The 17,592-nt window shown below is 38.2% G+C and overlaps 1 protein-coding gene across 2 annotated transcripts in view; it reads left to right on the forward strand.

Moving 5' to 3' along the window:
- The window catches only part of TTC17 (tetratricopeptide repeat domain 17), a 55,445-nt gene that overhangs the window by 27,737 nt on the left and 10,116 nt on the right, over positions 1-17,592 (forward strand). For both annotated transcript variants that reach the window (XM_062494252.1, XM_062494253.1), the window contains exons 17-18: positions 16,374-16,544; positions 16,905-17,158. In XM_062494252.1, coding sequence (XP_062350236.1) covers positions 16,374-16,544; positions 16,905-17,158 — 425 coding nt within the window. The remainder of the gene's footprint in view (positions 1-16,373; positions 16,545-16,904; positions 17,159-17,592) is intronic.

The raw sequence follows: 17,592 nt of genomic DNA on the forward strand, positions 1-17,592 counted from the left end.
CCCGAGTTTCCACCCTTCTGCTTTACAGTGCTTTGTACCTTTAAGGATCAAAGTTGAGATATTGCCGTTAATGAAAAAGTTGCAGTCCATTAAATTATTGCTAGAGGATGACTTTTTGAATATCTAGAGGGCTTCCACTGAGTGCAAATTACTTCCTGACTGTCAGTAATACCTTAACAGCACGACCAGTATCTCTTACTGGTAAAGAGGAATGCTGGATTCAGTATTTATGGAAGTGCACATCTGCTGCTAGACTGCTCAACAGCCCCTTTGTACATCCCTTCAAGTTTTACAGTCAGCTGGATTTGTTTCCTTAAAGCTGAAGAATTTGATGAAGAGCAGTTTAGTTTTAATTCATATCCTTTCAGTGTGTTCTGTACTTTGTCATTTTCTTGAGTTCGGCCTTCAAGGAATAGACTGTCTTATGTCAGCATTATATTATTTGTATGGGACCTGTGATCACTGTCTTAACACTCCAAAAATCTGTATGACTTAAGCTCTCCCCCCAAAAAAATCAAATATTTTCAATATAATTATTTATTGTCATTAATGGCTACTTATATTTTTAAAAAAATAATAGCTTTTGAAGATGGATTCTTTCATTTTATTCAATCCCACTGAATATTTTCAGTACTTTGTACTTGACTATGGCAAATATGATACTCATGCACAATCTTGAAGAGAATTTATTAATGTATTTTCTAATCCCTTCTGTCTCAAATTGTCATTAAGGTATCTTTCCATCTAATTTTCTTTATTTTCAAGTGTAAACCTCACCAGAGAAATGCTTGTGATTTTTAGCATTGCTAGAACTTCCTCTGAGGGTTTTTAAAAATTCTCTCTCCAGTGAAAAGACATGGAGAAACCTCCTCTGATTTAGCATCTAGAATCATGCTGTCTAAACACAGAACAGAGGCCTATCCCCTGGTACAAGATGGATGATGCCATCGTAGCTGAAATTCCAGGACTATGCCATTAAAATAATACTACTTTTTATGGCCCTGTGCATTTTGCTGTGATTGAGAGCCCATCAGTTGTGCAGGGAAATGAATGCTGCTTGGCTGAGTGGGCTGTAGTGAGTGGTGTAGCAGCCCAGCTGATGGATCTCTTGCTGATGTCCATAATGTCAGCTCCTGTGCTGGTACCTCACAATAAATCTCTTTACCTCAGATTGCCCTGCTTAGAAAAATCCTAGGAGATGCTGTAAGCAGTAATGGAACTTGCACATTTCCTTGTAAGAGACACACTGTTCTGGAGAAAAAAAAAAAAAACAACCAAAACAATCTTTATTTACTTAAGGTCTTTTAAAAGTCTGTAACTCACAAGGTAAAAGTTATTCTAGTCAGACCTTAGTCATACCTGCTCTATTTTGAAGTTAAGCAGAAAGCAATTTAAGACTGCATTCACAGAACAGAAACAGTAACAAGCAGTGGCTTTATCTGAACTCCAAAGTTCTCTTTGCAATCTTTTGTTTTATAAGGTTTTCTTCCTTGTCATAACCTAGTTTGCTTGGTTCTTGGCTTCCACTTGCATTGGTTCCTGATCCCAGATGTTCATTCTGAGGTCAGCTGTTACAGCATATGCTGTATAGGAAGTTTATGTTTCTTGAATGTGAGGGAAAGCCCATCTCAAAAGTGCTTAAGAGAAAAGTGTTATCTTGCCTTTTTTTTGCCAGCTTGGCCACTGATTGGCAAAGTGAGCATGAATATATTCATCTGGTACTTTGGAGTTGGATTTTGGTCAATAAGGAATTTATAAAGCTGCTAAATCCAGAGGGAGCTGAATATGCCTTAGCCTGTTAATGTGCTCATTAAGTTTCAGTATTACATTATTTTTTCACTCTGTATTTATGTAATTTGCCTTTTTCTAGGACCCTTTTTGTCTTAATATTTGTTTTTTATTTTTATTTATAATATCTTTTAGGCCATCTTTTGTTTTAGTTAAAGAAACCTGAAAACATAAACCTGACAAATAGCATAAATATTCCTTATTTATTTATGTATTTTAATATTTATATATTATAATATATATATATATATATATATATAATATATTTATATCTTATTTGCATAAAGTTGGAAAAAATATTTTTCCCCTACTGTAAGCTTCAACTGACTCAAGGAACCTTGACAGGCTATATGAAAGTGAGGTTAAGTCTCCAAAACCAGAATGGTTTCAATAATGGAACTCAGAAGTCATATTTTGCACTTTTAAAGTATCCTGAAATTTTGGGAGTCTTCTGTTGATACTTCAGTCCAAGGAAAGCAGTTGAAAAGAGATTATTATTCACTTAATGGCACGTCATAAAGTATTTTTATCCTTTGAGATGGATATCTTATACTGAAAAATTTATCAAGAGCTTGGAATGTCAGATGTTTCTCTGGTTAAATATCTTGTTTTGATGAGCATTCCTTCAGTATTTCTGGAAGTAACAGCAGTAGGCTTCCTGTGCTTTGGGTTGTAGGCCCATGTGATAGCTGTGTTTTTGCTTCGCCTGTCAAAAGCCTCTGTTCATGAAAACTGAACTAAGTAGCAAGACATGGAATTCCTTGCTCTGCTGCCGTGAGCCATCGGCAGAATCCAGCAAATGGTCAGTGGGAATTATATGCTAGCATGAGATGGAATATGGGATCAAAAATCTGAATTCATGGCCTGATTTTTGATTACAGTATGTGCTTGGTGTTTATTTCAAATAAGTGAAATAGGCATTTTCTCAAGCATGCTGGGACGTTTGCTGTTAGCACAGGACTTCAGAAGTGTGACACACTAACACTGACTTTCTGGATGCTTGCTTATATGTTCCTGTCTGTACTGCTGCCTGGTATATTTTTTTAGTAACTTACTTCTGGTATAGATAGTTTATATTTCAAACCCAAGTCACTTCATGCACATGAGAATGAGAATTAAAAACTCTCAGACCAACACTTCTCTATTTAACTTTTGCCTCCTGTATTCAAGTTTATATAAATGTTTGTTTTCATTGTAGAAGAATTTCAAAATCTGCAGAGGTTTTTGGTGGGATTTTCTTCTTCTGGAGGATGTGTGTGAAGTGTCCTAAGTTATTCCAGCCCTGTCATCTGTGACACGTATTTTAGATAGCTTCAGGATTTCAGACAGTTGCATCTAATTTAGATGCTATGCAGCAAGAGCCCACACAGTGCCTTATTCCCAAATACCTGAGAAAATGGTTGGAAGACATCATTCTTCCAGCATTATCCTGTGGTGATCCTTCTAGAAGTGACTTAGCAGTGTTAAGGGTGTTGCTACATCAGCTGTTAGGTTACTGGTGAGTCAGTTCCTGAAACAGGTTAAGAACCTTCGTGTTGCTTGACAGATAACTTCAGCAGCCATGTCTGACACACAGCTAATGGGACCAAGAGATGTGTGTTAACAAGTGTAAAAAAGTTAATGAGAAAAGTAGGGTCAGCTCTCAAAGGTGCAGAAATGAAATATTTGGGCTTCTTATTAAGCTAGTAGAGAAAGCCAAGCATCATTTTGATACTGAATGGTGTATTGCTGAGATTTGTTTTGCATGCTTTATGACTTAAAATATTGTAAGTAGTTTTTATCAGGTGTTAAGGTGTCTGTAGAAGACTGTCCAACTATGGGATTGTTCTTGTGGCGCTTCACTGGCTAATGTAAACATTCAGATGTTGCCAAGCTTTATTAAAAAAAGTTACAGAATACAAGAACAGTATTTTTAGTGTGGTGGTCAGCTGACCATTGAAACATGCTGATTTTTTAGTTGCTGTTGGATAAGACTTTCTATGTGTAAATAGAATTGTTGCCTGAGCACACAGAAGTCATTTGTACTCATAAAATTTTTTTCTGACTAAGCATCTACCTCTGACTCACAATTCCATTTGGTTATGAGCTGATGCACTTCACATTGTTTCAGACAAGGCAAAAATTCAAAATCTTATTAATAGACTTGATGCTGTTCAAAACATGAAACGTAACTTGTTTTAAGTTCAAGTCTCACTGTCTTTCATCCTTGGCAGGATAGTGTTTTTACAAAAAGCTTTGTGCTGCTCTGTGGGAAGTCGAGGGAGTGTGAGTTCATTATGAATGTAGGTGCATGCCGCCAAGAAACCTGAATCCTTGTAGGTAGAGGAGTGCAGTTCATCCTTCCTCAGAGTGAACTCTGTAATGTGGTTCCTCTTTAGGCGTGGCTTTAGTGCCCTCTTGTGGTATCAACAATCTGTGCTGTATGAAATCAAAACTCCTGGTTTATTCCATGTATTTCGCCTTAAAATAAAACACGGGAAAGGTGCTTCAGCTTATATGTGTATGGATTTCCCTTTATGCCCCAGCACTTAGGTTCTAACAAGTTAAAATAAGTTAAAGTTAATGAGCTTATACCTTTAAGCAAAGTGGCCTAAGGGGGAGAGATTGACCTGAAAGGAGACTCTCTGCTTGAAAGTCTAATAATAAGCTTATGATACATAAAATAACTTCCTTAAATCAACATCCCAGTTTAAGCTTCTGACACTAGTTTGACAGCTGTAATCACTTCAAGTCCCTTTAGTGATTTGAGATACACAAACATTAAGCAAAAGCACCACATAATTTTCTTTACAATAGTGTGATTAAGACTCAGGGATGTGAAATAATTTGTGTTTTTAAATGCACCTTTCACTTAGCTCAGTTATGACTGACCTGAGTCCCAGCAACAGACTGCTAAATTTTTGGTCCATTTCCTATAGCATGAGGTCCTTTTAGTCATTTTTATCATAAAAGTAGCTGCTTCCTTCTCATGCTGCTGTATCTTGTTTGTCCAGGGAGTGCTTATCACTTACAGTGTTAATGGTGTTACATTAATGTTAATGGAATAAACATCCCTAAGATCTTTACTCTTGGAACAAAGGGCTTACTCTTGGAATAGTTGAGCTTAGCTCAGAATTTAATGGTCTTTAGTTGAAGCAAAAGGCCAGAATCTGTGCCAATTATATGGGATTCTGAGCTGTGAGCTTCTGCATGCTTATAATTCAGCTTTATCTCACCTTGGTTTCCGTATTGGCAGAATTCATGAGTACTCCTGAGGCTTATTGAGTGTATTGCATATATTAGTACTCTTAATTATCTTTGAGTTTGGTGGGGTCTGTGACAGTTTGTTTCTCTGTTGCTTTTACTCTCTCTTTTGCCTTATGGTAAAGTTCATCTGTATGAGCAGAAGAGTCAACAGCAGTAGGGAACAACAAGCAGAATTCTGTGAAGCACATGAACAGCTTGTCAGAGCTCTCAGAAACACATCATGGCAATAATTTGCCTTGGTCATTCAGCAGCACAGAGAAAGTGGGTTCTGTGTGAAACAGTGGCAGCTCTAAGATCAGTTATCCTTTGAAGTTAAATACTCAATTGCTTATTGCTGCCCCATACATGCACAGGAGTGCACCCATGTCCCCATTCGCCCTGCAAGTTCCGCCTGGAATCTGAAAATCAAGGCTGGATTCTTTCTCCCTCTGGCAGGCAAGCATCTCAGGTAGGGAAGAATCTTACGGTGACTGTCCATGTGAAATATCTGATGGGTACCACACAAGTGGAGTCTAGATCACCATATTTGGGCTCTGTATTGCTAAAGGAGTGAGAGGAGGTTACATTGTACTTGTGTAGAGTGAAAACATCTTGCCGAATGCAGGCAGGTGGGTGATAGGGAGAATGAGGTCTGCTTTTTGTCCTGGTGGAAGCCAACATCCCTGAGGAGTGAGGGTGTCAGGAAATGTCAGACGTGCTTCTGAGTGGAAGATCTTGGAGAAATCCGTGTGAGAATGTGCTCTGTGAGAATAATGTGACCCATTTATTTTGGGTTTGTCCTACTGTTTTGGCACCACTAGCCCATTAAGGGAAGAAGCAGTTCCCACAGTCCACTTTTGCTGCAGTAATCTTAGAATATTAGTGATGTGACCTTGAAGATAGTTGACCAGATGCAGGCTTCTTGGTACTTTTCCCTCCTTGGAGCCTGATTTATAAATCATACTTTTCCTTGAAAAGTCTTGATGTCATGTCTCTTGTGTGGCTGAAGGAAGTTGAAGGTGAAGGACATTGCCCTAATACCACCATGACAAGCTTACTTTGAAGCCTGTCTTCCCTTTCCATGTATTTTGCTTGTCGGAAATATGTAAAAGATGTATAGATTGAGATTCTTAAATTGAAAAATGAAAGAATGGGATACTACATTAAACGTGGCATTTTTAGCTATACCAATATCCAAAGGCTGTGTACCTACTGCTTATGCACATTGCTTCCAAGCTGCTGCTTGCTGGAAAGCCATTAAGAATCTTATAGGTTTCTGTAAACAATGCATGATTCCTTAAGTATATCTCTGTTGCTCAGATGCCATTCTCTTTTGCATGTGTTAAAAACGCTAGTGGGTGAGTTTGTTTTGCAGCTTCTGTCATCATGCAAAGTATGTCTTGCTATCCTGTGTACATGGCCTGCTTATTTTCTGCATGGCAGTGTACCTGACAGCTTCTCCCAACAGCCATCAGTCTCACTTTGCATCGTGTCTGTTAAGGCTGGTGTACTTGCAATATTTAGTGTTCTGTATCCACTCGGTTTTTTCCCAAGATCAGAAGGCCATTGGCTAGCAGAGAAGAGAGGAGAAAATCATGGCCTCAGCTGCTGGAGTAACTGAGGAAATGAGAATTGCACCATGGAAGGGAGTTTAGAACTGTAGGAAAATTCAGTGAGTTTACGCATGCAAAACCATTCAGTATGAAGAAAAAGCAGTACAGTATTAAACTGAATATATCATGACATTTCCCATTTTTATCTGCCTTTAGAGTGCAAGAGATTATTCTTCATATGTTACCTGGATCTTTAACAATAGCTACATGTTCATGTAGGAGGAGGAGAATCGTCAGGCACTGCTCAAAGGGAAAAGATTCTCTCTCCAACTAAATTTTCAAAAGTTGATACCTTCAGTTCTCAGATGTATTAACATTTCTCTGCAAGGTGTGTGTGGTGATCTTCTGTCACAAGAATGTAGAGAAAATGAGAAATTTGTGACTGTGTCTTCCTCTCTGTTTGAGAGGCTGTCGTTGCCAGTGGCAATTACTTAAATGTAGCTGCTAAAATTTCTTACTGACCCTTAATTGGATGCACTACCTAGAGCTGCACCTATTAAAAATGTTCCAACAACTGCATATGTTCAGCAGTCTCTTCAGGAGGAATGGTAACTCCCCAGCTACATCTCCAGGGAGATGTAGTTTTACAAACATGTTCATAGTTGAGCTGTACACACTGAATTAGTGTGTTGGTTAAAGCATATTTGGAAAAGAGCATGTGGGCCCCATATTTGGGAGAAGTGACAGCATGTAGTTCAGTGTCACTAGCAGGTGGCTGAGACCTTGAAGGCTGTATTCACCTGGCTTAAAACTGAGAGCTTGTAGAGTGGGGATGTGTGGCCTCAGCCTGTAATGAGTCGTGGAGGTTCTCTCGAAGCAGCATGCAATGCCATGTGCTCAGATTGAAATGAGCACTGCATGCTGAGCCACCCAGTGCCAGGCACTTAACTACCCCTGATCTCTCTGCTTTACTGATTTGGCTTTTTCCTTTTAAGGTTGGTTGCCTGGTTCATGTGAGTTTGTGTTGTGCTCTGACTGTCCTCAAAGCTTTAAATCTGTCCTCTGTTCTGGCTACTAGAGACTGAAACTAGGACAGTTCAGTATTTCCCTAGAGGAAGAGATTGAAGTTTCTTGAATGTAACTGTTTTGGGGAGAAGGGACATTCTTTCAAAACTTTTTAGTCTTTCTGCAGTAACTAGTCTATGGCTGTGTACTGTTCTGGTAGTGTGAGGAGAGTGTTTTCTTGTTGAATTCCAGTCTAGATTGGTTGGCAGTATTTTTATCAAATACAACCTTCTGTAGGTATTCCTTACTTAAGAAAAGACTCATCTTGATCATCATAACCATCAACATCAGGATTTTTTTAAAAAAAAATTGTACTTAAAGCAGCAGTTCTGCTTTTTAATGGATTTGTGTAAATGTGCCTTGCCTTGGTACAAACTGCCAAGTGCTTAAAAGCTCTCTCAGATTAGTAAGGGACAGGCTTACCTGACCAGCAAACACTGGTTTACTGTTTGTGTCAGTACCTCTGCTTTGATGCCCAGTTAGGAGGAGCAGTTGCACAGATACCTATTTGAAACAAATCTAGAAATTGTCATGGATCAAGTCTGACTGTGCATCTGCTCTTGATGAGCAGTTACAATCTAGTGAAGATACACACAGATAAACATAAATACAACCTATCAAATTAGTTTCTCAGGATAAAAAACATGTAATCAGGTCCCCGTGGTATATTGTTTTAATTCCAGTATATGGTGCAAACCTTACAAAGTGGTAGTCAAGACACACACATGAGGCCTTTCCTTGGTTTTGGAGTTTCAGCCCCATGCGTTCAGAGAAGTGGGAAGCTAACTGTAATCCATAGTGGAGTTATTAACTCTCGTAGAGTTCAACTATATGGTGCCATTTCTCAGTAGAATGTTACTGTTGTACTTAAAGTGCTTTTTAGACTTGAGTTCATAGATACTTAGGAACTAACAGGATTTACAAAATATGTGATGTTTAGCGTAACAGATATGTTGAAAATAGGAAATATTAGAGCAAAAATATGCAGGCCACTGTAGGCTTTACTTATGGTAGTGATACTTAAACTGAGAATTGTCTTTGGCTTAATCATAAAGATATTTCAGAACTGTGTTGTGTACAGGGATGTAAATACTAGTTGTTTAATACTCATAGCAAGCCTTATATTGGGATCTACTGTGGGTGAATGTTTATTGTTATGAAATTAATAAGTAGCTATTTTCTTATCTACAGTAAAAAATCTGGCCCAAGGAGAAGTCACTGAGGACAAGCCTTTGTCTTCAGAATATTTCTGTGCTTATTTCTCTTTTTTTTTCTCTTCCTAAAACAAACAAGGAAAAAATCATTACCCTTGAGGCACAGACTGAAATCAGAGTGGAGGGCTACTTACCTTCCTGCTCTATACATAGAAACAGGGTCCTCTGAAAGAGATATTTTCTAGTCTTCTTTTATTCACTGAAAGGATTGGGGGAGTTACATTTAGATGTTTCTATGGTTTAGGCCCTATTCCTGGAATCATAGAGTAAGTTTCTGCTTCTAGATGTGCATCATGAAAAAAATAAGCTCCTATTTTAGTGGGTGGAGAGGAAAGAGGAGAGTTTTTCACCTCCCTGTTGCTGGGAGGGAGGTTGACGTTTTCTCCTCTGTTACAGAGTAGCCTACTGAATTCTTCAGGATGTTTTGCATGCATGTCCCTTATTAAGCTGCATTGTGTTCTATTATAAACAGGTTTGTCTTTGTATTTAATTTTTCCCATGTTATATTTATTTCCTCTTTATATTTCATAAGGAGAATTTTTGTATCTGTTCGTCAGGGACTGGTCTGTTACGCTGTGGTGTGAGGTATTTCTCTCAATACGATCAAGAAATCTTGTTATATATTGTTAGCATTTGTATGTCTTGAAAGGTTTAATCAGAACTGCTGTGATGAGACAAATAGATAATCTTTAAACGTATAGCTAAGCCAATTTAGAGGCAGCTTTTTTTGCTACAAATCAGATCTTTAAACTTCCTATGAGTGAAAACAGTTTTGCCTAATAAACCTCTTAACTGGGAAACTGTTGTTGCAATAAAAAATAAAAAAGAAAGAACTTTTATATGCTTCATTTTGTGTGCTTTGGTCTAAATTTTGATGGCATAAATTATCATCCTGTTTTTTCTGTGCATCAAATGAAAGCTTTCTATGCAGCATTTTCTTTGACTGTTCTTTTTTGAGCACACCTCTCATCTTTGAAGAAGGGCAACTGGCTATCAAAGGGAGGAATTTATGAAAATCAACTTTTAAAATAGTTTGTTTTGCTTTTCATTATTTGGTTTCGATACTTCACTTTTTCAGTCAGCAGTTTGTCCTGTCCTTTGAAAATGTTTGTTTTTGTTCTGTAAATTCTGGCTTTTCAAAGGAGGATTTATATTAAAGGAAAAAATCTAAAAATTAACAAGTAGTGTTTTTGTGTGGGGAGAAAATGCATTAAAAGCTTAGTTCAGAATTTGGGTGCTACACTCATTCTTTTCCAGTGCCCATATGGTTACTTAACTTCATCAGAGTGGGAGCTTACTCAGATGTTATCCAGAATTGATTCTATGATGGTGTGTGGGTAGTAGGTACATCTTTCTAGTGGTTTATCCAGTAAACAACTGTAAAAGGCACTGGAGGTCTGCTGGTGTTACTGTTGTGGAGCTGAGTGGTGTGTGGCTGAAAACAGCAGTGATGCTGTTAGGTTCAGAGGGAGCAAGACTGCCCACTGCTTGGTTGCTTTTCCAGTCAGCAGCAAGGCTGTGAAGTGTTTTATGCTTCTGCAGATGTAGTTGCCCATCTGCTTTGTGTCCTTCCTGGGTCCTGGAGTGCGCAGTGGATATGTGGTAGGTCTGGTGTATTTCTCCTGAGCTAGATACAGACCTAGCAGACATTCACAGGTCAGTATTGCACAGCCAGCTAATTCTAATTAAAACTTCTAGTTTTCTTCTCCTTTTACTTACCTGCTCTGTCACTTTGGTGATTATTTTTCACTAAAAATTAACTGGAAATTCTTTAGTTGTATTTTTTATTTGCTTGTGTGTGTGGAAAGCAACAAATTTCTTTGGCATTGCTCCTGGAGTTTTATTGCAGCACTGTTGTACAGTTTAGTAGATATGGCCTGTGACCTTTCTGTAACATTTTTGATGGCACTCCTCTTCAGTCCTAAGTGTTCTGCAGTTTCTGCTTTCAGAGCTCAATCATGGGATTCATTTTGAAGTATAAATACATTTTTTTTTCATGAAAACAATAAGAAAAGGATTGCTTTAATTTTAGAGCAAAATCTAAATAGAACCACGTTAATTTATGATTAAGGTAAGCAGAGCAACAATAGCTGCTAAAGATAGGTCTCTTCTGTAGTTACTGCTCATCCTATTGCTTTTAAAACTCACCTCAAAATAAGTGGGTAGGATTTTTTTTCCCTTAGCAAATGCTTTGCAATCAAATATATGTTCATATGTGATTGGAATAACGTGGTTACTGTTAACGTGTCAGAAGATCTTTAGGAAATTAACACACTGCATACTGTAATTACCTTGATCTTTCAAGGTGAATATGGTAATCACCCATGTTAATGTTACCATGAAAGTCAAACTTCATGTTTTTTATGTTGTCTAGAGGCTGGTCTCCCAAACAGCACTTCCCTGTGACACTGCCTGGCTTGTTAATGTCAGATTGCAACAAAGTCACTGTGATGTAAAAATAAGACATTTATTATTGATGACTGAGATCCTAGTATTTCTAGATGCACAAAAGGTTCTGATAGGTGAGTTCTCTCATTCTAGATTATTTTTGTAAACCCTGGGAAATTATAGAGCACTGAACAAGACTGTGTGTAAAAGACTGTATGTAAAAGTGGTGGGTGACAATGTGCTGGGTTTCAGTTTAATTTCTATAATGAATGTTTTAGTCTGATTGTAAATATACAATGCCACTCAAGTGGTGAGAACACCCAAATTTTTCACATCACCTCTGAGCAGCATCATTGCCCATTCTCATGTGTAAAGTGATAATACACCACCCCCTTTTACTTGTGTCTCTGCATCTGTGTAAGCAGTGACTAGCAAAAGTAAAGAGAAGACTCTTCATTGATGCTCTGCTGCTGAGATGTCTGTAGATGAGACCTCATCTGCATGCAAGGATTGAAACTTACTTCCTTTGAGCACAGTGATATGTCATTCCTGCTGTAAAAAGAAAGAAAAAAAATTACCTATTTTTACTGAATTTCACTGTGGGGAATACTAGTTTTAAGCATTCATAAAAATAAGTATGGAGTTAATAACTCCTGTTAGCAGCTTGGTTTCAGTTTGTTCTCTACTCTGACAACTCCGGTATTAGAGTGACTTACATCTGTATTAAGTGCAGTTCTCTCTTGGCTGTGTTTACCCATAAAGAGGCAAATCATTTAAGTGACATATATCTCTAGATAATATGCATTTTGCCTAACCTAATGCAAGTCACTGGCTACAGCAACAGTCTTTGACTCTTGTAATAATTCAGGAGATAATGCAGCTCTGTTTATTCCAAATAGTAGGGGGAAAAAAAAAAATCAGTAACTAAATTTAAAATTATTTGATTTTTAGTTCTGAGGCATTATTTTGCCATTGTAATTTATAAAAACGTACCTAAAAACTTTCAGGGGCACTAGTCTGTACAACATTAAAAGTTAGGACCCAATAATTTTCGTAAACCTAGGATGCTGGAGATAGAAATGCCATATTTTGCAGTTTCTGCACTGACAAAGAACTAAATGTCAGTAAAAATTTTGTGCTGACCAAAGACAAAGAGATAATTTTACTTTTTATTTCTAATGCTATTGATTACATCAAATCATGCATCTTTAGTTGGTATTTAGGAATCAGACAGTGAAAATATTTAGTGAGGCTTCATTCTCTCTGCCAGAGAGAACCACAAGAAACAAACAGCTACAGTGGCAGTTAATTTACATTTTTAGAACAATCAATGCATAATTTAATGGTGAGGTTTGATTACTTTGGAGACTTCGCTCGAGGTGCAGCACTTCTGTGTGATACTCTGGGGGTCTTGTTCATCTTTCCTCTTTTCTGTACTTTGCACATTGCTTTCCCTGCCTTAGGTGAGTGGCTTTCAATCTGAGCATCTGGGATCACCCAAATTAAGAGAAATTTGCTCTTAGACAAAAAACCCCAATACACATAGCACCAGAAAAGTTCATATGTATGATGTTCATATGTTCAAAAGTTCATATGAGGAAAAGTTCACAATGGTTTCCAGGTGTGACTTTTCTGAGAAATGTGGCAACATTAAATATAGTTCAGAATAAGTATTTGCTACCCATTCTTGGATGGAGCAAGTCATAAATTTCAGTTACTGTATTGCTTCTCCCTCCTAATATTTTTCCTTCCTTGTGACAGATGACAACACTCCGGGTGCTTCCCTCCTTATGGCAAGTGGATTTCTGCTTAAGAGTTCGGAATCACCCCATTCCTAAAGATCTTGAGCCTGACTTTTTGTCTAGTGTTTTTTTGCCCTGCCATCTGCAGTAGTTACCACAGCTTCAGTGGACATTTGAGAGGGGTCCTGAAAATCATGAAGGTGGTTGATATTAAATAGAATGGATTATATAGCAAGTCTTTCCTATATTTAAAGTTTGGTTCATGCTGTACAAGGGTGTTCACATTGGCAAAAAAAAATTACAATCTATAGCAATATGGGTAGAGAGTCCTTTAATACACAGAACTGTGCTCTGCTTTTAATCTCTTAGGTCTCAGTGCTTCAGTTTAGAGTTTATATTTTATTTTTTTTCTCCAGGGGATTTCCTTTGTAAATTAGGACCTACTCTGTGCATTTTTTTTCTGCCTCTGCATTAACCTGGTACAGACTATTTGTGTTGTTTGCATCACTTAAATAAAGGCCCAGACACTTGTTTGTGTCATCACTATGATTTTTGATTCAATGACTGGAATTTGGCAACCAGGTCTCATAATATGGTAAAGCAGACTGATCCACTTCCCTCTGAGCTTTCTTAGCTCTACAGAATCACTAAGAGTGACAATAGCTGCTCTCAGAAAATGAATGAGCAAGAAAGTGATCCTTCTCTAATCAATTTTTATGGTGGAGTAAGCTGAACTTAAAAGTACAATGTAGAAATTTTAGACTTCCAAGTTTTGTAATGTCACCGTGTCAGGACTTCACACGGAAAACTCTTAAGTGCAGGTTTAGACACCCAGAACATGTGTGAACTATTAATAATAAGTAGCTGAGCATTTGTAGGCCAGCAGTCACTTATGTCCTTCACATAACAAAGGTGCTGTGAGTATTGCAGTGATACAGCTAAAGTTCCACAGACAGAGGCTATGCCTGGAGTTTGGGGCCATGTTGTTCCCTTGCTGGTCTTGCACTCTTCCCCACTGGACTTCCTGCTGGATTTCAGCCTCTGCCTGACAGAAGCTGTGAAGTTCTGATTTGCAGTGTTTCAGTACCACTGGCTTCATGGTTCACTCACTAGAGATCTTCATCTTCCATTGGTTTTTCAATTAGCATTTTTGTCTGCAGCAACATCAGACAAGTGAAAGCAGCAATTTGAAAAAATTAGGTCACTCAGGTTTCTATATATAGCAGCTCTCAGATCCCAAGAAAGCCAGCACAGTCATTTAGTCTGTTTTTAGCTGTCAGTGTTTGTAAATTAATATTAACAGAATTGGTGTTAAGTAGAATTTTAAGTGCTGTCATTTTTTCCCTTCTCTTTGCACTTTCCAGCTTTTAAAGTTCTTGTTGGCATTTTTATTTCAATTAAAAATAGTTGTCTGGGTTTGAGCCCCTTTGCTTCTTTCTTTTTACTAATGTTGAGTGGATCTTCAGCAAAGGAAATTGTGGTCATCATATTGCTGAGAAGTGCTTGACTTGTATTGAAATCAGGCTGGGTTGATGTCAGGTGGGGGCAGCTTAAGTGTTCTGTGTGCACCATTTCTCATAACTAAACATGAGGCTCTCCATATATTGAAGTCATTGTTTTATCTCTTTTTTTATATGAAACCAGTTTGTTATTGGCAGAATGGGAGAGATGGGCAGAAGATTGAAGAAAAAATCAATGACTGATAGAGTAGGAAAAGTTGACTATAACTGTATTGTAGATATTAGAAGAGTTTATGAAGTCAACTACTTCTGTTTCATATATTTTGTCCTACCATTGTTTGTCTTCTTACATACACCAGAAAAGGTAGGGACAAGAAATAGTTTTCCCAAAGGATTTATAAATCTAGTTTAATTTGTTTTATTTTGGTCACACACACACAGAAAATATTGGTCTGTTTCTCCTGCAAAGATGACACCTGAGTGTTCCCAGATGGAGAAGGAAAAAGCTTAAAGCTGTAGTTTCACTTGGCAGAGAAGCAGTGGAACAGGTTACCCTTACGTGAGAGTTGGAACCATCCTCTCATCCCACCAGCCTGATAAAGGCATAAAACCTAGAATTATTGTTTTGTAGCATAGGATTATTGTGTGAAGTAGAAAGGGATCACTGATCTACTTTATTCACATTCTTATTATTTTATGCTGCTGGTTGAAAAAAATAATTCTTGCAGTATGCATAGAGAAATACAATTTGAGCTCAAGGAAGGTAGAATGGAGAATGTACTTGAGAATCTAATGCATTTAATTTTTCATTTATTCAACTGTGTGCTTTTTAATTCATTTGTCTGTGTATACTATTTTCACTCACAAGTGATAGAAATGAAGGAAGGGTTTGAGAGCAGTAGCTGTGTACATGGACTGTGTCTCCTCTCTCAGTGGAGACAGGTTTTCTGTGTGATGAGACAAGTGTCCCCAGTCTGTGTCTCAGCCTTGTAGCTGCACCTTGGGGTTCAGGGCAGTTCCCAGCCTCTCACACGTGGAGAATGATGTCATTAGCTGTGTCCCCTAAGCACCTCTGCCCCTAGAAAGTAACTAGTGTTAGAAAATGTGAGATCTGTTGTTATAATGTGTTACTATCAAAAGTATTGTTACAAAGATGCAGGTGGCCACCCTCTCAACTGTCTGAATTCTTACCTGGCACTGAAGGATGTTCAAAGGCAACTGTTGCAAGTGTGGGCTTTTTTGTTTCTGCTTATTACTGACTCTACATTTGGGTTTTTTATGATGTTGTTCTTAGATCTTAGCATTTGGTGGAATGTGAACTTGCAACTGAAGCACAAAATTATAGATGTTAAATTTTCAGCTGTATAAACTTCTGATTTTTTTTTTTTGCTTTTGTACAGATTAATGCTCTTAGCTTTTGTCTTTCTGTTTCATGAGCTAGTCATCCCAACATGCTGTTTGTTGCTGGCATAGAAGGTCAGTCTGGCATTCCTAGATCAGTCTGCCTTGGCCTTTTTTCTCTTGCATGTAAGCACGGGGACCACTGTGGTGTCTTAAGTGAAAGTTCATGTGGCAGGCAAACCTCATATGGTGCCTTGTCACTAGAACATGTCTTGGGAGTGTTCATTGGAGTGGCTGCCAACACACAGTAATTTCTCCTGTGCAGCCTTCCCTTGAAAAGTAGCTGATTTTTGTTGCATTAGTAGTTCACACCATATACCTAGTAACTTAGTTTCCTGTAACTGCTTTACATGATCTCCCTTGTCAATGGGCAGATCAGTTTTTTAATCACTGAATGAGGTTTATTTTAATCCATAAGCTAAAAACACACAAAATCCACAGAGTATTAGAAGATGGCAGCTTCCACAATGCAGTTTCTGCACTTGTATCCAGCAGGAGCTTTGTCTTGTGGTCTATAAGTAAATTTCTCTCTTTCAGGCCACTGTCATGAAAAAACTCCAGATGGCAGTTATGGCAAGGAGAAATACTTTGATGACCACTATGAGTCAGCTACAGCAGTGACAGAAGGACTCCCTGAGGGAAATACAGAAGATCCAGAAGTCCTTACTCAGGATTCAGCAAGGGATCCCTCCTTCTTGAGACTGGAAAGTAAGTCAGCCTTGCAAAATCAGTTCTGGCAAATGAAATGGTTTCTAGATTTTTCAGAAGAGCTGTCTGTTTTCCACCGAGAAGCTGTGTTTTCCCCTCTCTGTCCATAAAGTAACAAGTAACCCATAAACTAGTTTCATTCTCTTCACTGTTCTTCTCCAAGCACACCAGGGATGCTTATTGGCAGTGAGGAGGTCTGCATTGACTAGTTCTCTCTTTTTGCAGTGTGCAGTGAGTAGTCAGTGATACTTGGGTTGTGCAGGTGGAAAAGTCAGGTCACAGAAAAAAGATCCTTTTTGTACAGTTTGTGAAAGCACAGGGGAAATAATTTTTGAAGTTTTTTATGCTATTTCCTCTTAGACACAGTCACTGCAGAAAGCAATGGTTCAGAAGGAGTGGAGGGTTTAGAAGACGATCAGATGTCTGAAGAGATGCTGGCTTTGGTGGATGAGTTTGAAAATTCTTGGCCTCAGGAAGCTTTTGAAGGGGCACTGGAAGTAAAAGGTCGTCGGATGGACTTGCAGGGAATCCGGGTCCTGAAGAAGGGATCTCAGGATGGACTTGCCAGCTCCTGTTTTGGGGACTGTGGTGATGATGATGATGAAGCTGAATGGGTAAGTTTGAATGAGTTTACTTAAGTTTTGTACTAAATGTTGTGGAGGAGGGAGAGATGAGAACAGTTCAAGGGGTTTAACACTGGGAGATATAGATCTATAAATTTCCCCTATGAGCCTAAAAGATGTAGTCATTGATGGCTGGTGTGAAATGGACGAGTAGTTTCAATCCATCACCAACTTCTTGCTCACAGTTAAAAATTAAAAAATATTTTAACCAAAAGTTCTGGTTAGCATGAAAACACTAAAATTCCTCTTGTTGTCCTGTTACCAGTAAAATAGATAATGAAAAATGCCTTTCAGTTCTCCAGCAGTTAAACTGATTTTCTCCAGTTTTGGAGGTCAGAAGTTGTATACTTGGTTTGCTTGATGTGATGCAGTGAAAGGGAGCATGCTTTAAGAATGAGTTGAGATGGGGAGGAAAGGAGAGAGAC

This window comes from Cinclus cinclus, chromosome 6 (genome assembly GCF_963662255.1).
Source record: "Cinclus cinclus chromosome 6, bCinCin1.1, whole genome shotgun sequence".
Taxonomy (NCBI): Eukaryota; Metazoa; Chordata; class Aves; order Passeriformes; family Cinclidae; genus Cinclus; species Cinclus cinclus.